We start from the raw sequence: 26,654 nt of genomic DNA, 5'->3' as shown, positions 1-26,654 counted from the left end.
TAATTTAAAAGAAACATATACAAATGAGTATGCCACTACGATACTGCAAAATAAGGAGTAAAGTCGGACGGTAGTCTCACATTCAAAAATCAGTCCCAAAGCAAAATTTATCTGGCCGGAACAACATTATACGTAAACTTACGGCCACCACCTAAGTCGCACAGCCAAACGTTCCCCGTACATATGCCTTGCAATTAGGCCTTTGTGCAGCGGAATATGCAGCACCGGTCTGCTGAAATTCCACAAACAGGTGCATACAGCGTTCAATAAAACTGGACGCATTGTGACAGGCTGCCTATAACCATCCCCTGGCACAAAAATTTATCAAATTATATGTGTAGCGCCATCTGACACCCGCAGAACAGCGCAGAAATGGAGGAAAAGGAGCAGGAAATTGATCAGAGACACGCCGTGTTCGAACATGAGCCACAAAAACCTAGGCTAAGCTCAAGAAGGAGCTTCAATTGCACAACGTCAGCAATTTCATCAGCCTCTGGAATTTGACGGACAGAGCTGTGGCAAAATTCATAAAGCGAGTGGGTTGAGGAGAACGTCAAAGAGGAACCTGCCACGGGATTTCATCTTCCGTGTGTGACACGGAAAGCACTAAACCGAATCAGGACATGAGTGCACGATGCTAAAATCTCAGGAAGTGCAGATTCATGAGTGAAGACGAGTTCTGTGAGTGTTGTGACCTGCAGGATCCACAACATCTCCTGGTCTGCAGAAACCTATCCGATCCTTTAACAGCATAAGACCTAAACACAGCAAGTGATACGGCCATCAAGACAGCATAAGTCTGGAGCTTACTGCCCATCTAATAGAAAATCAGTAGTGTCTTGCAGTTTTAGTTATTAATTTGTTTTACTCTTTTGTTCAAATGGTTCAAATGGCTCTGAGCACTATAGGACTCAACTGCTGTGGTCAACAGTCCCCTAGAACTTAGAACTACTTAAACCTAACTAAACTAAGGACATCACACACATCCATGCCCGAGGCAGGATTCGAACCTGCGACCGTAGCAGTCGCACGGTTCCGGACTGCGCGCCTAGAACCGCGAGACCACCGCGGCCGGCCTACTCTTTTGTATTTTTATTTATTGTACTTTGTTTTTATTATTTTGTGTTGCCTAAGTCGTGGACACGTAAAATAAACAAGTAAATCAGTGATAGCCAGTGCATTACAATGGCTACGTTAATAAGTAAAAAGTAAAATAAATCTTATTCCGCTGTAAGAGTGCCTCACGCATCATAGAAACTCATTACTTTTTCCTCCTTATCGGTAAACAGTGATTGATGTTCTCATTAGAAACAATAATGTAGAAATTATGGGCTAGCGGAATATTAAATTTCAAAGGCGTTCCAAGAGCTGTGTAATACAGAAGTGTAAAGAGAGAGAACACAAACGTATAGAGACAATTTATTGGCTTGGTTTAATGGACCATAATCCAATAAATTAAATTTATGCAACACGTGTCTGTGAAACATTCAGTTTTAATAAAATCTCTGCTTGCCATCATTAGCTTCGTTCATTTAATGTCTTGATTTGCCGTCGTTTTTACGTCGTAACCTGTAGGTAGGGCCCTACCTTAGCTAGTAAGGTTGTGTGACCCCATACACGTCAGCGACATTAGTGCAACTGCACGTTGGTCGTCCAGCGTATTACTCCCTGACGCTCTTCATGAATCTTGTGCCTCTTCTTCGTTTATTTCAAAATTGGCTCTGCCACACGAAGACCCTGCTACGTCGTAAATGACTGTGTTGCCTAACATACAACTCAGTTTGAAATTTGGTAGATTTCTATAACCTCAGCATGGCTCGACGATATACAGTAATTTTTTCCGCCATTTGGTTTCTACAGACAAGAGAACATATTATAAATCCATCACCAATTTCAGATCAGTGTACTTCGTTGCAGGCTTTATTACTTCCGATCGACCAATTGTTATAAAGTCTGTTCCTCTCGTGCGGTTAAAACTACTAATGTTACTTACAAGGTTTTTGTGTTTCCATTTACACTGTACAGGCTTTTAAGAATAACCTAAACCCGTTTCCTCAAGTTAGGTAGACTCACTAAAAGCAATGGCTCGGAAAACATGACAACCGACACAGTACTGAGCAAGCTGTTACGATGTCAGTGCTGCAAAAGCTAACATAAACAAAACAGAGGCGCTGCAGTTACTTCGCTTCATGTAACAGAAATTTGCAAGTTTGAAAACAGGAAAGCGTTTAATGGTACGAAAGTAACAGAACACGTCCAGTATCCGCATGTTTTGAGCTAGGCATCATTTGCAGAATTAATTGCGATGGGAACATTAAAATCGGTATGATGTCGTTTGTGGTTGCTATGCTTCTTAATGCTGTTTATTTACATCCGAAAGCAATATATAAACCGATCACATAACTATTTGTACATGGCCGAGATCAACCTTATAAAACTACTATCTTCGCATCAATGTACGACACTAGGGTGTGTGTACCGTTATGAACTGCGCATTATCAGCAACTAAGTTAGTGTCAACCCATAGTCAACAATTAGACGAGGACCTCATTACCTCACATTGATCTGAAAATGATCGTTTAATAGGGTTAAAACCGGTCATATGCCAATAAACACTGATGGGCTAAAATATTATGACTTCTGCCCACCAGCAGATTCAGTGTCGCCTGAGGCGTTGCGTACACGTAGTCTATTAAGGTAAGTATATAAAGAGAGCAGAGACTAATAGGAAACCGTTCTAGCGACAGTACGTGTCAGAGATGGGGATGTCCACTGACATAAGCGACTAGAGCGGCGTACGTACTGGCGCCTCGAAACGAGCACCTCGGAAGCGACGCAGTTGGTCGGCTGTTCTCGTGCTACTCTCGTTTGCATCTATGGAAAGTTGTTGAAGGACAGTGGTACCACGAGTGGGCGACAAGGTGCTGGGCGTCCTTGCATCCTGACACAACGTGGAGGTCTCAGACTTATGCGCTCTGCAGAGCAGATCAGTTGACGATCTGTGACAGATCTCACGGCAGAGTACAATGCCATTCGACTAATATCTGTAGACGCAAATTTCTTCTCTGTCGTACAGCACAGTCAACAAATTGCCGTCCAATTCTAAACCGTACAACTGCCTTAAGAAAAGCGCAGTGTAGTGATAATAAGTTTGTACCTGCCAGTACTGAAAATGAAATGGCTGCTGGCTTGAAACGCAACTGCGACGACCTGCAGACTAGGCCGACAATGCTTCCTGCGCGCCGGAAGCGCTAGGGGAGAGGCCGTTGTGGGGGCGAGGAGGGCGAGCCGTTGCTATGGAGACGACGCCGCCGGCCATAGCTGGCGGCCGATGGATTATGGCTTCCGAAAATAACTGCCAGCCATAGTTAGGGAACAAGTACGCATCCGACGGAACGAAGTTACCGACGTTAGATTCCCGAGAAGAGCAGATCCGAATGTTCTGTTTAAAAGGAAAGCTATCTCGGGAACCCGAAATTACGGTTCTCATTCTTTTATTTGTAGAAATTGCTCGTTCTACAACTATCATCATCCATAATAAGAGGTTCCCTTAGCAAACGTGCTTCATTATTCCTTCGACACTATTAGCAGATGATTTTTTTTTTAATTTACCATAACAGGTCATTACTATACATATTGATTATAATGGCCATTTAGCAGCATACAAACAATACATAAAAATCAGAAAATAGATTATACTATTTAATGTCCTATGTAGAGACAAAAATTAGGAACAATTACTTGAAAAACACTATAATGAAGAGGCTGACTAAAGACAGGTGGCAGCTTCCCTGACTGGAAGTTTTAAATCATGAATTCGAGGTTTACATCAGCGGTATAAAACAGGAACGACGAATTTGAAATCTAGTTTCATTCTTTCACTTAATAATCAAATAAATTCAAGTGATAAGTGACCTTCGGCATTTTTTCCTTTTGTCAAGTTTTTAGCTATAACGTTGATTTTCCACTGTACTTTTACAATTTCCACGTTAGCATGCAGCCTCCCTGGTCACATACCTTGGCTACAACACAATTACGGTAATTAATTAAAACCTTATTGGTCAGATCTTTGAGCAGCGAGAAAATACGTCTATTTAGAAATTGCACAACTGATTTTTGCCCCAATTTTCACAGCCAGACGAAGAGAGGGCAATGAACAATTCAGGTAGCAAACTGACCAAATTTAATTACTTGAAAGTAAACAGATTTGTTAGTGATCTGAGGGAAAATTTTTGTCCGAAGTTTTGTAGCCCAGCAGAAGTGGGAAACAGAGAAACGGTGTTTCAAATTGACCACCATGAGGTCAAGTTTGGTAATATCGTGGCATTGAAGGAATACTAAATTAGTGATTTGAGTGTAAATTGAAATATTCCACAAACAGGCGCTGCTAGCTACGTAAATGAAGTGTCAAAAACCTCACCTCTTCAAGGCCTAGCTATTTTGCGTACAAAAAGTTTGACTGGTGTAGAAATTGTGAAATTATTGTTTGCATGTTGAAAAAGTAAAATAAGTATCATGTTACAGCATAGTTTTAAACATCTCTGGTTTCTACTGATCTGTATACTCTTAATAATAATAGAATATCGATCGATATTTAAATATATTAGACTTAACTCTTTCTGAGCTAAGTTTGTAAATTCAAAAAACTGAAAAAGTCGTTGTAATGTTTTGTGAAATATTTCGCCTAAAAGGAAGAAATAAAATACCCAAAAAATATTTTACGACCCTCATTTGCTGTTACATGATTTCGAGCATCATTCAAAGGCACGTCAAATATTTCTGTAATCTCTTTTATTTCTTACTTTTAGAGAAATCATTTCACATAACATTTTTATATAAATTATTCCCCGAGAGCGTTTCTATTTCCAGTTTTGCATACCAGAGTGTAAAACCCTCGTATAATCGGGAAGTTAAATAATGCATACCTGAAAAATAATGCATAAATAATTTGAATCTAGTGTATAAATGTGCTCTATATGCTTTATATAGATAGGGGAATACATGTTGTTGGTGATGAGCGTCCGTGGGCGCATCTGACTATAGCGGTTATCAGTCAACGTTCACACAAAGTTTGTGTATTGACTATAATCGTTTAGACTATTTAGTTATTTTCAGTAGCCCATAATGCTTCTTGGCCGATGGTTGCGTCAGAACGTAGAAGGAGTGAGCATCCTGTGCATCTCCTCAGTGTTGCTACTAGAGAGAGCTGTCTAAGTTTACAACTACTACTAACATAATACATTTTCTAACAGTGTTTATCTGAATATAAGTTTCTTTCCTTTCTTTTTTTCTTTTTTAGATACAGCGCTCGCTCGTAGTCAAGAAAATGCAAAGTGTCTATGTCGCTATTTGCACTCGTGAAACATGACAACACTTGGATTTCAACTTCATTTAGCGCGTTAACTTTTAGCGTCGATACTGAAGCATAAGACAATTTTCTTTGTCACTTATTGGGATGTTTTACGGTCTTCCTTCTGCCTTATTTTCAATAATTAATTCCCTGTATGAGTCATTCAATGTTGCCATTTAAATGTATTTCCATTTACATTGAAGTAAATTGCTTCCTTAAGGTGTTACTTTCCGTTTGTGAACAACTGAACCGCAAAGTCTTAAAAAGAGTTGCTTTTATTTACTGCTAATATGAAAATGTGTTTGTCCTGTCATACGGGTCGCATGCTGCCTAAGATCACTTCTGGACCGCCTTCACTGAATGCAGAGTCTAAGTTCGTGTTAGTTAATCAAGAGGAGCGTTAAACTCACCAACGCCCGATTCTCCCGTGGTAATAGCTTGTTGAGGTGTGTCCAGGGCTCTCGGCAGCCGGTGTCCCGTACCAGGCGCGGCGCCTTATCCTTATCCTGTAACGGCCGTCTCTCACTGTGGTACACCCCTGTCTCATAGGCTTGTACCCTCCCCTTCCCGTAGCCACCCCCTGCATCAAGGCCATCAGTCCGAGCGAAGGCTGGACATCCGGGGGCTCCACCGTCATCATCATCGGCGACAACTTCTTCGACGGTCTGCAGGTCGTCTTCGGGACCATGCTCGTATGGAGCGAGGTAAGTGAAGTCTAATGCTTACTACTAAGTACAGTGTATAAGTGTAATGTTAGTAGTGAAAAAACGAGAGTATTCCTTTCTACGAGACACAGTGGTAACCATGTCTAGGGGTCTGCGCGAATGCCTGATGTACCCGCAAAAGTAAATATATTATAGTTTAATGGATGCTGTTGATATTATAATATGGTTTTCATTTACTAATATCAGTTACCATCGATGTATAGGACTGCTTGAAGCACACCACTCGCCGGTTGCAGGATAGCTGAAAACTTGCAGTCTGTATCTACTGATATTTTTTTGCTGAAATCTTATTCTTCACCGAATCTGTAAAGCATGGTCGCTGACTGCGATGCACACGTTCTGAACTTACAGCTACTGTGCTCGAGTCAGCTGCTGAAGACTGCATTGGAGTTAAAATTATAGGAACTGCGTCAATAATTTTTTGTATACGTGAACAATGGTGGCTATAAGCAAGTAGGAGAAACTAAAAGTAAATTGACATTTTGGTATAAATTTTGTTACTTTCTTATGGCAGGGAAAAAAGCAAATTAGGTACTAGGTTTCTTGGCATAAAGAATGTGTTAAACACACTAACGATCAAAATGTTGAATGTCTCTCTTAGATGTTGAAATTAAATTTATGCAAATAGCTTACGCGAATGCAGACGGGTGACGTCGTCAACAACCGCCGATATTTCGACAGCCGACCACACAATTGCAGCAAGCAAACTCTGTGCAAGGGAATTTGAAACGTTCGTTTGCAGAGCAATTCCGGAAACATAAAACACACACACACACACACACACACACACACACACATCAAAAAAAAAGTTTTGCATCACCTCCGTTTCCAGAACTCCTGAAGATCACCCACACAGTCCCTTTGATGTCACTAACCCCCCCCCCAAAGATGTAATCAATTTTGCATGAGCAGCGCCTATTAGACGGAGGAGGTCCGACAGCCGATCAGTTCGAGTCATTCCACCAGGAAGGAGGTACACGACTCGTGTTGTCTGTAGTTCAACCATGCCTAGACGGTCAATACCGCCGTTCGATAGCGTCCGTATTGTTACTTTGTGCCAGGAAGGGTCCTCAACAAGGGAAGTGTCCAGGCATCTCGGATGCGATGATGTTTGGACATGGAGGAGATACAGAGACACGGAACTGTCGATTACATGCCTCGCTCAGGGCGCCCAAGGGCTACTACTGCAGTGGAAGACCATTACCTACAGATTATGGCTCGGAGTAACCTCACAGCAACGCCACCATATTGAATAATGCTTTTCATGCAGCAACAGGACGCCGTGCTACGACTCAAACTGTGCGCAAATAGGCTGCATGATGAGCAACTTCACTCCCGACGTCCTAGGTGAGGTCGATCTTTGCAACCACGATACCTTGCAACGCGGTACAGATGGGCCCAACAACATGCCAAATGAACCGCTCAGGATTGGCATCACGTTCTCTTCACCGTTGAGTGTCGCACATGTCTTCAACCAGAACTCGTCGGAGACGTGTTTGGAGGCAACCCGGTCAGGCTGAACGCCCTACACACACTGTTCAGCGAGTGCAGCAAGGTGGAGGTTCCCTTCTGTTTTGGGGTGGTATTATGTGGAACCGATGTACGCCGCTGGTGGTCATAGAAGGCGCCGTAATGGCTGCACGATACGTGAATGCCATCCTCCGATCGATAGTGCAACCATATTGGCAGCATATTGACGAGGCATTCGTCTCCATGGACGACAATTGGCGACCCCATCGTGCACATCTTGTGAATGACTTCCTTCAAGATAACGTCATCGCTTGACTAGATTGGCCAGCATGTTCTTCAGACATGAACCATATCGAATATGCCTTGGATAGATTGAAAAGGGCTGTTTATGGACGACATGATCCATCAACCACTCTGAGGGATATACGCCGAATCACCGGTTAATAGTGAAACACTCTGGAACAACAGTGCCTTGTTGAACTTGTTGATAGTATGCCACGATGAAGATAGGCACGTATCAATGTAAGAGGACGTGCCACTGGATATTAGAGGTACCGGCATGTAGAGCAGTCTGGACCACCACCTCTGAACGTTTCGCTGTATGGTGGCACAATATGCAATTTGTGGTTTTCATGTATAATAAAGAGAGCGGAAATGATGTTTATGTTGATCTCTATTCCAATTTTCTGTACAGGCTCAGGAACTCTTGGAATCGAGGTGACGCAAAACTTCTTTTATGTGTGTACGTACATACATACTTACATACATACTGTAAACTCTACGTTCAAAATGGTACAAATGGCTCTGAGCACTATGTGACTTAACATCTGAGGTCATCAGTCCCCTAGTACTTAGAACTACTTAAACCTAACTAACGTAAACTTTTTGTGGGGCCAGCACAGAGCCTGCGATATGTTGAATTAGATACTAAACACTGCATGTTTTTAATGTAATACAGCTTTTTCATAACAACTGTAGCATTGCCCTTATCCGGGGGTAAAATAACAATAACCAGATCAACTCTACCGTAAGCGAAGGTAAAGCAGCCTCCCAGCGGTCGTTATATTACTCCTGTGTGTACTCGACAAATTCATAAAATCAGCTACTGACAAATGCTTTGGCGTTTTCCAAAATTTAAGCATTTCCCTAGCACAGATTAAGCTGTGTAGTGGAAACCTTTCTCCATGAGATTCATCGCAGAACGTCGAGATATAGAATTAGTCTCGTAGCCACGGAAACGCCCAATCTTCGCCAAATGGCCGGCAGTTACAGAATGAAATCTCCAGTCAGACCGTGACCGTGAAGTATCGTCCAGCCAATCCCAAGAAATAGACCAACATTTTGGAAGAAAATATTAAATGAAGTCGAAACAATATCCCTTGAAAACAATTCGACGAGTGTAGTGGATCCTTTCACGAACAAGAACTATGCCAGTGCGTCGCATTTTCCTTTGTACAGCGCTCACTTACTGCAGTTTTGCATTGAAAGTGAGAGGATGGTCAGCTGTCGAAAAATTGGCAGTTGTCGATGAGGTCACCCGGCTGCTTTCCCATAAGTTATTTGAACATTGTATATGGCGGGAGAAACTCAGGTCTCACAAAATTTGTGCCATTTGATATCCAGATACATCAAGCTGTTAATTTACAGTAAAATTTCAAAGCTAGGTGTAACTACTTCAGCAGGTTTAATCCAGCAGGACTCTGAGGTCATTAAAGACGCTAACGAAATTTGAATACCGCTATACACGATCAGAGATTTAGAGATACAAATCGTTTACTTGTGGAAGCATATATTGCATCTGCGCTTTTTTGCCTTCTTTTCTTTGCGCCTTTGTCCCTCATCGACGCAGAGTTGAACGGCCACCCCGTTACCCCCGGGATGGAATATGCACACCCCAACTGCCTGCGTGCAGTGCCATTCATGTAAAACTGAGGTAAAGTTTTCTAAATGTTAGCGAATCGTAAAACTGTTCTGGGGATTTTGGCAGCAGCCCTGTATTCAACTATTGGAACACGGGAAATAGCCTGAAAACCAAATCCAAATTGGTCGGTGCACCGACCCTGGTCGTTAAACCGCTGGCGGAAATGGCGCTTTAACACTCAGGACTAACCAGGCGGGTGGATGCAGATATCACACATACGCGCAGACCTCTGTTCATAGCCGTAACGTCCACTTAGTCGCCCTTCCTGCGTACGTAATACAGCTTTTAAAGCTGAAAAGTTTAAAAATGTATTTGGTAGTGTTCATTGCACTAAAGCGCAGTTTCCTCGGCATTCAGTGACATTTTACAATGCACACAGGAATTTCAAGCGGTCCTTTATCTGCTATGCGTTACATCCGTAGAAGTCCACACTGCGTTTCAAAGTTTCCTTTTATGGGAGAGATTACTGAACTAGTTGAAAGCTGGGGCCAGAGCGTTGCTTTTTCCCTTGCACAGCGCTTGCTTGCTGCAGTTTTGCCTTGAAAATGAAAAATTCTTTGAACGTGTCTTTCAGATCAAGCAATCTACCAATGAGGAATCGTACACTCCCTTCCTGTTGTCAGTCATTGTGGTGTAAATGGTCAACTTTTTCACTATTTGTATTAACATTTAAATGTATGGGACTATGGTTTTTGGATACGGAACAGCAGATCCCTAAGAGATAAAATCAGAGATACCTCATTTTTGTAGATCTGACAAAAAAGAAGTGCGGAGTAATAATGCATTGGATATGTGGATTTTTCTACTGTTGTCGCAGTCATTTGAATTACGTGCTACCCTGAGTTTCCTCCGCTGAGAGTGACATAAACATCACGTATCTCTTGTCCCCGCCGCGCCAGTTCCCTTGGAAAGTATTGTAAACATCCAGGAGACACATTATTCAAACGACCGCAACAACGTAATTCCGCACTTTCTATCTTTTTTCCACGTATTTTCTTGTAAGATCTACGAAAGAGCTATATCACTATAGTGTTTCTCATACAGATCTCCTAATCATTCACATGATTTTTCAGTAGCTCAAGCAGATAGGGTTATTGGAACCAAACAACCTTTATCTGAAATAGTTTCATTTTACATTACAAGTATCATAGTTGTTGTAGAGCTCAGAGTAGACGCTGTGAAAAGTTATGTGTTATAATAAATCCTTGAATTTAGCCAGTCTTTAGATTTGACTTTATTGAAGCGTCCAGGAAAATGCGGAGAGAGACGATGTGGAGCTCTGTGGGTTTCCGTGTTGCAGCTGATCACGTCGCACGCGATCCGCGTGCAGACGCCCCCGCGACACATACCGGGCGTCGTCGAGGTGACGCTGTCCTACAAGTCCAAGCAGTTCTGCAAGGGCGCGCCGGGACGCTTCGTCTACGTCTGTAAGTACCGCAGCTAGGTCACGATAAACTAGTTGCTTCAATTTCTTGGTTTCTTGGTATATGGATGAAGGTGATAAGCCCCGTTAGTACCGTTCTGAACGAATACATATCGCATTTGAAAATAATGATGGGCACTCTAGCTTATTCGCAGGTGCTGGTCGAGAAACAGTCAGTGCTGAGTCCCACGACAATCACACCCAGTATAATTGCTCAGATATGTATGTGACCTCGACTCATCCTCACGCTATTCAGCAATGTGTTGATAGAAAATCGTGAAAATTCATGAGAAGATCCCCAACAGTTCGAGACTTGAATGACATAAAAAGTACGCTTTAGCTGAGCGAATTAGCAGCGCTAATAGCTGTAGCCACTATCATCATTCATTCAGCGAACTAGTTTTTCGAAAAAATAGAAACTATTATTTTGTAACTCCTCACGGAAAGACCAGTTACTAACAACCCAGAAAATTTAGTGACTAGTGAAATAAGGGTTCCTCCGCGACATAATTCGTAGGTAGCGGTCACCCACTGCAGTAGTAGCCCTTGGGCGGCCTGAGCGAGGCATGTCATCGACAGTTCCTGTCTCTCTGAATCTCCTCCATGTCCGAACAACATCGCTTTGGTTCACTCTAAGACGCTTGGACACTTCCCTTGTTGAGAGTCGTTCCTGGCACAAAGTAACGATGCGGACGCGATCGAACCGCGGTATTGACCGTCTAGACATGGCTGAACTACAGACAACACGTGCCGTGTACCTCCTTCCTGGTGGAATGACTGGAACTGATCGGCTGTCGGAACCCCTCCGTCTAATGAGCGCTGCTCATGCATGATTGTTTTCATCTTTGGGCTGGTTTAGTGACATTTCTGAACAGTCAAAGAGACTGTGTCTCTGATACACTATCCACAGTCAAGATCTATGTTCAGGAATTCTCGGATCCAGGGTGATGCAAAACTTATCTTGATGTGTGTTTTATGTTCTGTCAGTCCCCTCCGTACACTTAGCCCTCCACTCAATCTGATGCAACAAATAAACTACTAGATTTCATTCTATTCTGACACAAAATAGACGAAATTCCATCATATTTTTAATTTGATGAATAAAAGATAATTTTTATTTTAGGTTTAGAAAATGAAATAAAATAGTGATTAAGGGCGACCACTCATTATAAGGGGGAAATCCGAATCGAGTCTTTCCATGCATGCTGCTATGAGAATCATAGGATTAAGTATACAGAAATTTAATGTTGTTCGATGTGGCACGCTATTATCGTCTGACAAAGAGTATCCATGCCTATTAACATCACTGTGATCACCTTCAAAGATGTGGAAATATTGTGAACTGCAAAGAAACAACAAACATAAACTTTTAATTTAAGAGCTTTATCACAATACCAATCACAATTGTCACAACTGTCCAACCCGGACTGGTCATCAGTGGGAAAGTAAATATCATACATGATTAAACGAGGAAAAAGTCGAAATTAGAGCACTGTTGAAGCAAGATATGGACCAGTGTGTCATTCTTTTTTCCTTTCGTCAGACGCAGCCTGTGAGGTCCCAGACCCTAGAAGAGATAGACTTACACTCTTCTGGAAAGCAAACTGTCGAATTTCTGAAGGGAAAAAAAACTAAATATATTTTGCTTCTGCAGATATATCGATTGTGCAGCTATCACGTGAAGAGTAAGTTGTATTGCAGCGAACATCGAAAGATATGAAATAAAGGCTTCCTTTCTTTCTCCTCTAGTACAAGTAACGTAAGATAGTTTGATGTGAGATATGCTTTCATGTACAGGGTATAAAGTGATGAGTACAAAGGCAAAGAAGGGACTGAGACATATCTTCACTGCAAGGGTACGTATCAAGATAACCAATAATAATGCGACGCCCAGTAAGTGGAAGTGAGAATACGTGCTTAACGTTATTGATTTCCTACCCTCCTGTGGTGGGCTCCTTCCGTCTTGGTCTGTCGTTCCTCCCACCACACCCTTTAGAGTCACACATCTGATATGTTGTACTAGCTGCGTCATTTCTGCCTTGTGATTGACAGTTGAAGCAGGAAGCTTCCTATTTGCAAATCGTCAAATTTCATGGTCTGAGTGCCGGTTTTATATTTTCACTATGTGAAGCCTGAAAATGTTTCCAGAACTCTTAAGTAAAAAAACGAAATTTTCCTATCGTCGTACTGGAAGATATCTCCGAGCGTACAAACCAAATCAAAGCACCAACACATGGACACCTCGTGGCAACGCGAGGTACGAGCAACAGAATAATGCTCCACTCCGACAGTTGCTGCCACCTGTTGGCGCAGGGCGCAACTAACCGCGGCTTCTGCGTTTACTCAGCAAATACTGTCCGCGTTTGCTTTCAAAATGGATTCAATAAAACAACTTTGTATGTCATGTAAACAGGATTTCCTTTGTCCCTCAGGCTAACGTTCGCCACGAGTATTAGTCTGCACTTAATTACGACCTGCTGGTCTGCAATGAAAATTACAATCTGTTAAACTACCGGTAAAGCAATCTGGCTGCGCTGTTAGCAAGTAACTAGGTAAATCTGCTAATTTCGCATATAATTAAGCGGCACCAATGAGGTGAAATGTGCGATACTGTCTGCTACAAATTATGTCTAACAGCAATAATGGGATAACGTTATAATTTGTCTTTAAACCTTTCGAGGCAGACGACTTGCTGCGTGTAGTTCATTTTAGCACGCTATTTTGACGTATTTACATGCAGCAAGAAAGCTTAGTTCTCTTCCGAACCCCAGAGCCCTCTGCACACAGAGTCTTCGTTAACTACACATGTAGCATACAACTGAAACACTTTTTCTTCACTCACTCTACCATCTCTGTGAAAAGAGAAACAACAAACAGTGAAGCGACAAGCACCCTGCGCTGTATACACCAAGATACATTGCTAACAGGCAACAACTGCTACATAACAAATCGTCCAAATTACAGTGAACCAATATTCATCGAACATTCAGATGTTTTCTCTAGAGAAGTGTTTATACGTCGTTCTTACGTAAAGGCATCCTGAAAACTAGAAACTATATTAAATATCTCGCGTCCCAGTAAGGTATGCACGGATGGTGTTCGTTGGCAATGGCAAACATTTTCATGTAAATCTTTGTCAAGATTTGCTTAACTAGAGCTCGTTCTTCAGTGAGTAGCTACAGATTTACAACGAGCGGCCAACGACATCCACTACATATTATTGCGCGAATGGAAACTGCCTAACGAAGAAGTGTAATTCTGAACCTGGAACGATATTTTTGGCACAAATCAAATACTACATTTATTTAATGGCTGACTCCTGCGTTGTTTTATTTTATTTATTTTATAAAAATTTTGTTTTGAAACTTAGAAACGTTGTTGATCTTTTTCACAGACTCTTTTTATGTAAATCTCCATTCTCTGTAAACTTCAGCCGAAAAGTGTGTAGAGAGTCTTCTTCAACTAAAAATTTATACCTGTAACGTCTCAGAATGAACCAAGAAGTAACTCTCACGTCTCGTATGCTTTTCTGTGGCGCAACAACAAAAAGTTTGTGTTACAGGTTTACACAAGTTTCGAGAGTATGCCTAAGGTATTGACATGTGATGTTTACTGTTGCAGCGCTAAACGAGCCAACCATCGACTATGGCTTCCAACGCCTTCAAAAACTCATCCCCAGGCACCCAGGAGACCCGGAGAAGCTGCCAAAGGTTGGTCCAAATATTTCCTGTTTTGCACAGACAGTAGACGCAGAAATGTGAATTGAGAAACGAGACGGTTCGATCCACATCTCTGGCTGTTTGTAGCTGCAGCTGAGTATTGCAGACACCTTCGCATCGTTCCGTTACGTTAGATCCGTCTCTTATTTTGAGTCAAACTTCTGGAAGCTATGCCAACGGCCTTGCTACAGTGCTAACACCAGTCCCCGTCGTATCACCGAAGTTAAGCCATATCGGGCTTGGCTAGCACTTGGCTGCATAACAGAGTTCGGATCTGCCGGTCGCTATTGGCAAAAGAGGTGCATTCAGCCCTTCTGATGGCAATTGAGGAGCTACTCGATTGAGAAGCAACAGCTACGACCACGAAAGCTGACAACGGCCTGGAGAGCGGTGTGCTGACAACATGCCATATCCGCATCCAGCGACGCATATCGTCTGAGGGTGACACGGCAGTCGGTCGGTACGTTGGCCTTCCGAGGTCTGTTCGGACAGAGTTTAGTTTTATTGGAAGCTGTGTTCCTCTCAAACGCTTACAGACGCCCCCTGTAGCTAGAGCTGTCCCACCTGCACGATCGTTATCATCTATTAACAATTATTACGCCCGAATTAAGGCTGCTTGTTTGAATACAAGAGTTTACGGTACTCGTTTCTATAAACAAGTATACTTAATAGACGATTTGGATATTATATTTTGGTTCGTACTTTTCAGCTTGTCATTGGAATACTGAAAAGTTGCAGAAGAATATTCTCAGGATTTGATAGCAAGACTCACATTCCACTGATACAAATTCCTCCTGAGTGTTCGTACCACGACTTCAACAACCGTGGCACAAATGAGAAAAGCGCCGGCAGTAGAACTTAATTAAAAATGAAACCCGCAACCGAAGACGCGCTGACGCGTGTGTATTTTGCGGCGTCATTCTTGCTGGGCTACTGCTGTAATTGCGGCTAGGTAGCCGAGCAGGTGGTAGCGCTACTCACTGGGAGACCACCTTTTGTGCGCATGCGTGATTTACTCGTCACATTTCAGCGGCGGCAGGGGCTTTTGTGTCCGTCCTCCGAAATACGATGTCAGCGTTGCGATAACAATTATCTGTCCCGCTTATCGACATCGTTTAAAGTGGCTTCTGTAATCGATTGCACGGTGGGCAGTTTGTTTGGTTATGTTTAGTGGGATCATCAATATAAACAGCCGTGCCTGATAAGGAGGGCTCTACGTCAGCGTCGTCGATGGCTGGGTTTTCGACGCTGCCAGCGTGCGCTACTGGGCGTCCTATATTCAATACCGTGAAAACGAACCATAACACGGAGATGCATTGCTTTTTTTCTTCTTTTTACAAGGGTCTTCTTTTGATACGGCACGAGCGCAGGAGAGGCGCTGCGGGCGATGACGAGCTGTTAGCAAAGGCATTCGCATCGGTCGTCTGCTGCCATAGCCCATTAATGCCCGGTCGCCACATTTCGCCTCACTGTCGTAATGGGAACTTCCGTCTTATGTCCACATCAATTTCTGCTGTTATTTCGCGCAGTGTTGCTTGTCTAGCACTGACGACTGTAAACAAACGCTGCAGCTCTCGGTCGTTAAGTGAAGGCCGTCTGCCACGGCCTTGTCCGCTGTGAGAGGTAATGCCTTAAATTTGGTATTCTCGGTACACTCTCGACACTGTGGATCTCGACTTCCGAAATGGAATTTCCCATGCTTCTAGCTCAATTTTTACTTTTCGACACAGTCACTAATGAAAGCTGTGCTTTCTCTTCCGGGTCTGTGGCGCTGGATGACGATTGTGATGATGAGGATCATGACCACACATAGTCTGCTGCAAAAATCTCTGTAAATGATTTGCTATACAGTCACCAGGTATATAGACAGGAGACAGAGCTGGAAGCCTTTCTCTAAGGCACGTGTAGTAAACTTAATAGCTCATCGGTATGAGTCACATATCTGCCAGACATGGTTTCCCTAAACTCCACAAAGATAGCATCCCAGTCCGTCGTATGGTGTCTTTATTCTCAGCTCCATGTTACAGATTAGCCAGAGAGTTAAATGACCTGATCAAGATCAAAACCAAGATTAATCCTATTCACTATATTTTTAATTTAGTTGGCTTGGTAACGAAGTTAAAAGACATTCAAATCCCTGCTAGTATCAGACTAGTTTGTTTTGAAGTCAACAACTTATTCACTAATACACCTGTTCAGGAGTGCCTAAAAATTCTCACACACTTACCAGATAAATCAGGAATTTACCCAGTTGTCACAGATTACATAAGGTTAGCTACACAGACTTGTCTGACATAAAATTATTTCCATTTCAATGGCAGGATATACATACAGCTGGATGGCCTTTCTGTTAATCCCTTCTCAGTCCACTTCTTGCTGAAATCTTCGTGGAAAATTTTTAAAAAAAGTTTTTGGCAAATAATTCACTCTTCCAAGATTGGATACTGCTTTAGGTGTGTTGATGATGTGTTGTAGTTATGGACAAGTACTACCAGAAAACTTCAAAAATTCCTCGAGCAGTTAAATTCCAAACATAACAACATAAAATTCACGATGGAGTTTGGGGGCAACTGCATAAATTATACAGATCTAAGCACAGACATCAGTGATTATATTCATCCTTTCAAGATTTGTATGAAGCCTACCACCACAGATATTGTACCGCATGCCAATTCTCGACACGCAGTGACCTGTAAACATGCTGCCTTTCATTCAGTGACATATCACCTAATATCCATCCCCATGAGTGAATACAACTTGCTAATGAAATTAAATGGAATGAAACAAGTACCATCAAACGATGGGCACTCTCCTACGTTGCTGGCCGCCATTATGCAGGAAAAGCAGAAACAACAGGCGTAATTTCTTCTTTACCCTGTTCTGGACTCACCACCTCAAGAACGCAATAAATGTTTCACAGTTCCATATTTAGGAAAAGTGTCATTGGATGTAGCCAGAAAGCTTCAATCCGGAAACTTAAAAACATCATTTTATGTGCACAACACCGTTGGACACTTTTTGCCCAATGATGAAGACAACACTCGAGCTCGAAAAAGAGTGATATAATTACTTGTAATTGTGGCACATTCTATGTAGGCCAGCCTGGAAGGGAAATATGCACACACGTGAAAGAACACCATAGAAGTTGTAAACGTAGAGAAGTACAAGTTGCAGCGTGAAATATTACATCACATACATAAAGGAAGGAGAATGAACTTCGTTGAAATAATGGAAATTAATAACATCTACCCAACCTGGCTACTGAGTAACCAATCACATTTCCCTCACTCGCCACTTCTAACTGCAGATACTGCCACTCATAATCCGATCAATATCATGCTGTAAATTACCCCTCTTAGTCACATGTCCCATTTTTTCTTTATTTCAGCTACTATAATTCTTTTGTGAGATACTGAGGTAAGCCTCTACATCCTTACATTTGTCCTCTAGGCATCCCTGCTTAGCCATTTTGCACTTCCTGTCGATCTCATTTTTGAGACGTTTGTATTCCTTTTTGCCTGCTTCATTTAATGTAGGTTGCAGTAGGTACTGGGAGATGAAGAAGCTTGCACAGGATAGAGTAGCATGGAGAGCTGCATCAAACCAGTCTCAGGACTGAAGACCACAACAACAACAATTCTTTTGTCGTGTTACAAAAAAATACCTTTGTAATCCTAGCTCTTCACTTACCTGCTTTATCTCGCTAGTACACTGTATCTGTTATTAATTTACAACCTATTAAAGACAAGTTTATTTTGTTGAGTCACACCCCTGGAACATGTCACCAAAGTTTAGCATTAAATTTATTTTTTACTATGAACAGTTGTTGTAATTTGTATATAGTTGATTGGTTAATGTGTTACATATCATATTTAATTAACTTTGCATGCATTTATACTGAAATAAAAATATTTCTAAATGTAAGGTTAACATTTTCGTATCTGGAAATGAGGAAACTGTGTAGATGCGCTAGTTTAAAATCTTTTATGCAACAAAATTCACCATATATTTATCTTTGTACCAGATGATGGCATAACAGCCGAAAAGCAGTGTCATGTCTGTTTTCAATCACAATGAATATCTGTAGTTGTGATGAAGTTGATTACATACCGTTACCACTATTTTTGCTTCGTGTAAGACACACATATAGTCATAGACGCCGTGCGCTTAGACTTGTAGTGCCTCGTGCACACTGGGCACTGAGTACGCGGAGTGGAGAGAGGATGGTAAGGGTGTGCGGTGTGCCCGCAGGAGATAATCCTGAAGCGCGCGGCCGACCTGGCGGAGGCGCTGTACAGCATGCCGCGCAACAACCAGCTGGGGCTGTCGGCGCCGCGGTCGCCGCCCGCCGCCGCCAACGGCATGCCCTCCGGCTTCAACACCTACACCGGCCAGCTCGCCGTCAGCGTCCAGGACGCGCCCTCCGCCGCCCAGTGGACGGAAGGTGCGTACGCACGTACGTTCACCTCACCACACTACATACTTCTCGTAGCTGTTGCTAACATTAAGGAATTGTACCGGCATGTCTTACAAACACAGGCGGACGTGTTCACCTGGAGGAAATAGGGTCGAGTGAGGTACTGCGGCGTTAAGTCACTTGACCCGCAGTAGCAACGACGCCCTTTCAAATCTCCAGCCATCCAGATTTAGGAATCCTTAAGCAGCTTAAGGCGGAAACCGAGATAGTTCTTCTGAAAAATGCACACCCGATTTCCTTCGCCACACATTGCCCTTTCTTCTAATGATATCGCCATTAATGAGATATTGAACCTCGATCTTCCTTCCCTCTGGGGCAAATAAATTCAAATAACTGTGTGGTCTAATCTAATGCTCCAGAGGTTGATGCTTCTAAAAATGTATAAAGAGGATGGAATGTGACTACGTAAACTTCTCCTGTGTATTAACCGATATTCTCGCCGGGTCTGAAGTCTGATAGTACAGTCGCTTTGCACGATATTTCAGTGGTCCATCAATGGCTGAGGAAGTCTGGTGTTCAGAAAACCTTAGCCATCGAGGGAAAACGTGGCTATGCTGCCCAGACAATTCGTACCATTGATGACAAATGCGCTGAATGCTATCGTCATAAGGGATTTCTGCATCCAGAGAAATCTGTGCCGGCGAAGCACTGTCTAACCGAGGCACACAGACTAATTTATAACAAGAGCACCCGTGCGAAACTTCCGCACTTCTATAGTTTTAAATAATGACAGTAATTGGAATTAGTGAAGTCTTCGGGCCAAGGGTAGTTGTAGGAATGGAGAGAAAAATCTGTAAAAATGAACCAAACAACGGGAAATAATAATCATGAATTTATGATAAATCCTTTTATATAAATTTCCATATGTCCAGAAACGTATTTTGCCTTGGAAATGTTTGCCACGGCTTGTACGAGGGGTAGAGATAAGGGAGTGTCAGTTGAGCCGCGTAGCGCATAACTTTAACTCGACGAACATTTTCAGTTACAGTACGCACGTGAGGCCGTAGTAGCAATTGGTAAATTACAATTCAAGGTGACAATGACAAATATTTTTGTCCTCTCGGAAAGTATATTCGTTTAGAAAAGTCAACTTGTAGGACAGCCAACGAGTAATGGACTAGTGTAGCGGTCGAACTTATTATCTATATATGACAATGCTGTATGCAAATTATCCAGTTAATAAGTAATTTAAACAAATAAAATGGTATTTGTAATAACACGGAAAGGGAGTTCCTTGTTCGAAATTAATAAGTCAACTTAGTAAAATATAGGTATGAAGTTGGGCATCCTTGATGCCTTTTGTCTACAGTAGTTAAAAGTTTCTTTTACATCTACATCTACATCTACATCTACATGACTACTCTGCAATTCACATTTAAGTGCTTGGCAGAGGGTTCATCGAACCACAATCATACTATCTCTCTACTATTCCACTCCCGAACAGCGAGCGGGAAAAACGAACACCTAAACCTTTCTGTTCGAGCTCTGATTTCTCTTATTTTATTTTGATGATCATTCCTACCTATGTAGGTTGGGCTCAACAAAATATTTTCGCATTCGGAAGAGAAAGTTGGTGACTGAAATTTCGTAAAAAGGTCTCGCCGCGACGAAAAACGTCTATGCTGTAATGACTTCCATCCCAACTCGTGTATCATATCTGCCACACTCTCTCCCCTATAACGCGATAATACAAAACGAGCTGCCCTTCTTTGCACCCTCTCGATGTCCTCCGTCAATCCCACCTGGTAAGGATCCCACACCGCGCAGCAATATTCTAACAGAGGACGAACGAGTGTAGTGTAAGCTGTCTCTTTAGTGGACTTGTTGCATCTTCTAAGTGTCCTGCCAATGAAACGCAACCTTTGGCTCGCCTTCCCGACAATATTATCTATGTGGTCCTTGAAGTTGTTTGTAATTTTAACACCCAGGTACTTAGTTGAATTGACAGCCTTGAGAATTGTACTATTTATCGAGTAATCGAATTCCAACGGATTTCTTTTGGAACTCATGTGGATCATCTCACACTTTTCGTTATTTAGCGTCAACTGCCACCTGACACACCATACAGCAATCTTTTCTAAATCGCTTTGCAGCTGATACTGGTCTTCGGATGACCTTACTAGACGGTAAATTACAGCATCATCTGCGAACAACCTAAGAGAACTGCTCAGATTGTCACCCAGGTCATTTATATAGATCAGGAACAGTAGAGGTCCCAGGACGCTTCCCTGGGGAACACCTGATATCACTTCAGTTTTACTCGATGATTTGCCGTCTATTACTACGAACTGCGACCTTCCTGACAGGAAATCACGAATCCAGTCGCACAACTGAGACGATACCCCATAGCTCCGCAGCTTGATTAGAAGTCGCTTGTGAGGAACGGTGTCAAAAGCTTTCCGGAAATCTAGAAATACGGAATCAACTTGAGATCCCCTGTCGATAGCGGCCATTACTTCGTGCGAATAAAGAGCTAGCTGCGTTGCACAAGAGCGATGTTTTCTGAAGCCATGCTGATTACGTGTCAATAGATCGTTCCCTTCGAGGTGATTCATAATGTTTGAATACAGTATATGCTCCAAAACCCTACTGCAAACCGACGTCAATGATATAGGTCTGTAGTTAAATGGATTACTCCTACTTCCCTTCTTGAACACTGGTGCGACCTGCGCAATTTTCCAATCTGTAGGTACAGATCTATCGGTGAGCGAGCGGTTGTATATGAGTGCTAAGTAGGGAGCTATAGTATCAGCGTAATCTGAAAGGAACCTAATCGGTATACAATCTGGACCTGAAGACTTGCCCGTATCAAGCGATTTGAGTTGCTTCGCAACTGCCGCATTCCAAAAAAAAACTTCGCCCGAAACCACAACCGCCGGCTACGCTACAGATCGCCATCTTGATGACTCAGCACTTTTGATTAAGTGAAGAAAGTTAAAGTTCTTATACATTGAGTTCGGTATGGGACTTAGACTCTGAAATCTTCAAAGTGACATAATGTAGTCATTCATGGACGTATCGAAAAGATATATACATATTGTTAATCAGCCGCCAACATGCCACGAAGGAGATACATTCGTCGTAAGCGGTCTACAGTGTATAAAACGATCGAGAACATCGAGTTCGCTACAACATTTTACCTTAAAATTTTCCACGAATAGTAAGCTTTATCGCAAAATCAGTATGCAATGTCAGAAGCTGGTCAAAAACCCTTTCAAACAATTCTTCATTCATTCCTGATGACTAATATTCGTTGGGAGAACGCGATTTTACCTCGAGAAACATGATGATGAGACACAGATGGTGGGGCAGGTATCAGGAATATATGTTGAAGGAATAAATTGAAATTAGACAGACAGATAATGTTATAAGTGGAGACTAGAGTTCTCCTTTAAGTAAAATGTGGAATCATGTTTCATCTCATGGCAAAAAAAAAAAAAAAAAAAAAAACCGGTCTTCGACTCGGCTGGCAGAAAGTATTGACCCACATACTCAGTGGCGATGTATCGTTTCTACAAGACTTCACCAAGGAGGCTGTGCCTTTAATTGCGGCAAATATTTGCAAAGTGTGGTGCAACAACTACTTAAAGTATTTCAGTGGCAATGCGTGTTCAGCATTCCATGATGGCACACTTCAGAAGCAATTTTCAAAATATCTACCACCAACGTCAGTGGACTGTCTTATTCACGAGAAGCTGTTGCTTCTCTCGCCATGTCTGCGGTCCTTTATGGAAGCAGCAGTCTCCATGGTCCCACCCAACTGTTCATATAACATACCAGTCTCTCTCCTATACATTTCTGACGTCTTTCAACAACATAAATTAAATTATAACTGTGCTGGAACGAAATTTACGTGCCCAGATAAATTTTCTGTTACCCGATTACTCCGATCACATGTGAGAGTTTCATGGAAAGTGGGGGACCACCATTATTCTGGACGTCTATTGCAACCCGTGCGGTCAACGGAAAGTCCTCTAGTTACTCAACTAAGGTACTATCTAAGGAAACAAGAAGTGCGTATTTCCTGCCATCCGCTCATCCGCGGCCAAGAACCTAAAATCTATTACGCTATACTTCAGACTGCTAGAATAACGAGCTTGTAAATTTATTTCCACTGCACCTTGTGGGCTATCCCATGACGGCGATGTTTATGACTCGTGTTATTGATTTCATTTCGTATAAATGGAAATGAGCGTGTGGTATGGTTGGCCGGGAGGCCCCCTGCGGTGAAGTACGGCCGCCAAGTGCAAGTCTTATTTCAGTCGACGCCACATTGGGCGACTTGCGCTCCGGTAATGAGGATGAAATGAGTATGAGGACTACACAACACCCAGTCCCCAAGCGGATAAAATATCCAATCTGGCCGGGAATCGAACCCGCTGGCATGGGAGACGAGCACGTTACCACCCAGCTTTTTTTTTTTTTTTTTTTTTGCCTTAGACCGCTTTGTTTGTTTTTTTCCTTTTTTGTTCTTTTTTCTTTTTTTCTTTTTTCCCAACTTTTTTTGTTATAAATAAAGAAAGAAAATTACCTTTTCCACTTCAGGCGTTGGCCCCTATCACCCATACTACAGCCAAATACCTATCTAGCCTAAAAACAAAAACAAAGCTAGTGCCACCGCCACTTTCATCCTAAAGCTAACTAGGACGGCCGTTCGCCACCACTTCAGGTTTCGCCAACGAAACAAAAATTAAATATGCCTCTGAACTTCTTATAAAAATAATAATAAAAGGAGAAAGGAAAAGGGTATAATACTTTATTATATTTTATTTGTTGTTCATTTTGTTCTTAGTTTGTTCTTGTGTATTTATTTGGATTGGAAACGCAGGTCTCCAGCCCGCTTTTTTAAAAATCTTTTTATTTTATTTATATAGGTATCAATGTGCGAACAGTCATAATTAATCAAGCCTGGAAAACCTAAACCAGACTGAAGACACCATCGAAGATATTAAACGTAAATAACATGAAAAGAAAGCTACCGCGTCGTAGTTAGGCTTCCCAGCGACTGCGCCCACTGATAAAGATTGTTCAATAATGCTCGTTTGCAGTTCGTTCTGACCTCATCTGCCGCTGCCTGGAACATTCCAGCTGCGCGGCGGGCTGTGAAAGGCACTCCATAGTTAGTTTGGAAAGCATTGTCGATATCTGGTATGCCCGGAAATAGCATGATGTCTTTCTTGCAAATAGAGCCAGAAGTCAAGGAAATTCATATGTCCGTCACGACAGAGGTAATGGACAGCATGTCCACGTATCCAGGTGACGGAGTTGCTTCGAGTCTTGGGGTAAAATGTCTCATCCGGAAATAATAACGTGCGTGCAGATATATGCTCCGGCCCAACTCGCAAGAGATAAGCCAGCATCTGCCGCACTAGGTGCCAAACCGGTTCCGCCTCTCCACAGCTGATGCGGCGCTCGTCAGAATCTACTGTGTTACAACCCACACAATTGGGAGATTCTGCCATGTGGATATTGTAGAGACGTTCTTTCGTCACCAGCTTCCCATTAGCTACTACCTACCATTGGGAAACAACGTTGGAATCAAGCATGGCATCGTGTACAGTCTTCCACACCACGCACCACCGTACGTCAGGATATTTTAGTTCGACCACATTTAGGGGGCGGCGTTGCAGCATGTCGTGATATAGGCGTCGAGTCGTGGCCATTTGTGGTGTCGTGAGCGCTACACTGCAATAACTTTGTTCTAAATAGAAACGTCCTATATAAAAGAGGGGTGCTGGGATGTCCTGTAGTGGCACCGGCGCTCTTAGTGAAGCAGGTCGTAGCGCCGTCAGAAGCAGACTCATGAGGCTCGTAGGACAACGGCGCAGCAGACATAAATGTGAACTAACATAGAGGGCAATGGTCCTATCATGGATGTTGACTAGGCCGAGACCACCTTTTCCCTTGGGGAGGGTAAGAGATACGTATCTGATCTTCAGTAACATACCAGCGGTGACGAAGTATCCCAGCGCTGCCATAATGCTACGACCCAAGGGTTTCGGAATGGGTAGCGTTTGGGCGACATGCGGTATGCGGGATGCAAGGTATACATTGGCATAATACGCCCGCTGAACGATGTTCAGGGATCGCAAGCGCTGATTTGCAATTCCGGCCCTAATTTGGTGAAGAAGGCGTCGATAATTGAGCGTCGTCGCGCGTCGCATGTCGTTCATGAACTCTAAGCCCAAGAAGCGGGCAGTATCACTGAAGCGTAAGGGAGCAATGTGTTCCTGCGGTAGCCCAATCCCGATGCTCAAGGCGACAGACTTGTCAACGTTGATTTGGCTACCAGAAGCTGTACCGTAGGTTGCAATCCAGTCCAACGCCGCGGCCATATCGTCAGCTCCTCGTATGACGATCATCAAATCATCCGCATATGCGGTGCATCGATAGATGGAGCCGCCGAACTGTATCCCAGTGAGTCTGTCTCGGAGACCACACAACAAAGGTTCTAAGGTCAATGCAAATAACAACGTTGATAATGGACAACCCTGCCGTACTGATCGGCGGATAGGCATAGGTGCCGTCAGTCTTCCATTACCAAGAACTCTAGAAGTAGCCCCATGCAGAAGGCGTGTCAACACTGTGATAAAGGGGTCGGGATATTCCATGCGCCGTAGAACGGCCGTGAGGAAAGTGTGACCCACACGGTCAAAAGCCTGGCTAAAGTCGATAGACGCCAGGGCTGCCGGCAAACGTCTCACCCGTGCAAGGGAGATGAGATCTCTGTAACGACATAACGCAGTTCTGATGTTTTTTGGGTCCTCCCAAGGACATCTGATCGCTGGACAGGACGTGAAATAGTGTGCCCCGAAGACGTTCTGATAGCAGCCTCGAAAAGATCTTGAAGTCGCTGTTCAATAACGTTAAGGGGCGATAATCACGGACATGATTCCGTCCCTTCGGCTTATGGATGGGAACAATCAGTCCTTCGCAGAATGGTGCAGGCAACGTTATACCCGGGGACATCAATTCCTGACAAATTTCAACCCAACACGGTACCAACAGTTGTTTAAATGCTCGATAGAACTCTAATGGTAATCCATCGATTCCTGGTGATTTATGGGGAGTACCTTTACCAATGGCGTCGAGCACTTCCTCTTCTGTCACTTCTCCCAGTAAAGTCGGTACCATGTCTGGTGGAACTGTACCGTGGACATGTGCTGTAACGGTGTCTACCGTCGCCATATCAGGGAGCACTGCTGAATAAAGTTGAGCGTAATGCCCATAGAAGGCTTCTGCTATATCTGCTTGTTCTGCCACGTGTCGTCCGTCGTCCGTTATCATGTCGGTTGCGTGCCCTACGGCGCCTCCTGCGTTCTAGGAGCACCTGGTGCATAGATGGCCTTTCTGATTGTATTATGTCTGGAGCACGCGACCGTATAACAGCGCCTTGTAAATGTTGGCGTGCTAAGGAGACGAGCTGCGCTTTCGCGCGATTGACGATGATCTGCCGGTCAAGTGAGGGCTCCATAGCAAGACATTCCCGTAGGACGGTGTAATAAAAGTTTTCCGTGCTCCTCCTCCATGCCGCCGCTTCCCGGCCGTAAGCCATGAAGGTGCGCCTAA

The 26,654-nt window shown here is 43.1% G+C and overlaps 1 protein-coding gene across 1 annotated transcript in view; it reads left to right on the top strand.

The window, feature by feature from the left end:
- The window catches only part of LOC126282199 (transcription factor collier), a gene marked incomplete at its 5' end in the record, with an annotated part of 539,167 nt that overhangs the window by 488,202 nt on the left and 24,311 nt on the right, over positions 1-26,654 (top strand). The window contains 4 exons of the mRNA XM_049981776.1: positions 5,924-6,054; positions 10,767-10,893; positions 14,511-14,599; positions 18,860-19,064. Of these exons, the coding sequence (XP_049837733.1) occupies positions 5,924-6,054; positions 10,767-10,893; positions 14,511-14,599; positions 18,860-19,064 (552 nt within the window). The remainder of the gene's footprint in view (positions 1-5,923; positions 6,055-10,766; positions 10,894-14,510; positions 14,600-18,859; positions 19,065-26,654) is intronic.

Source organism: Schistocerca gregaria, chromosome 1, assembly GCF_023897955.1.
Source record: "Schistocerca gregaria isolate iqSchGreg1 chromosome 1, iqSchGreg1.2, whole genome shotgun sequence".
NCBI lineage: Eukaryota > Metazoa > Arthropoda > Insecta > Orthoptera > Acrididae > Schistocerca > Schistocerca gregaria.
Note: the sequence above shows the minus strand (reverse complement) of the source record. Positions and strands in the feature narration are given on the sequence as shown.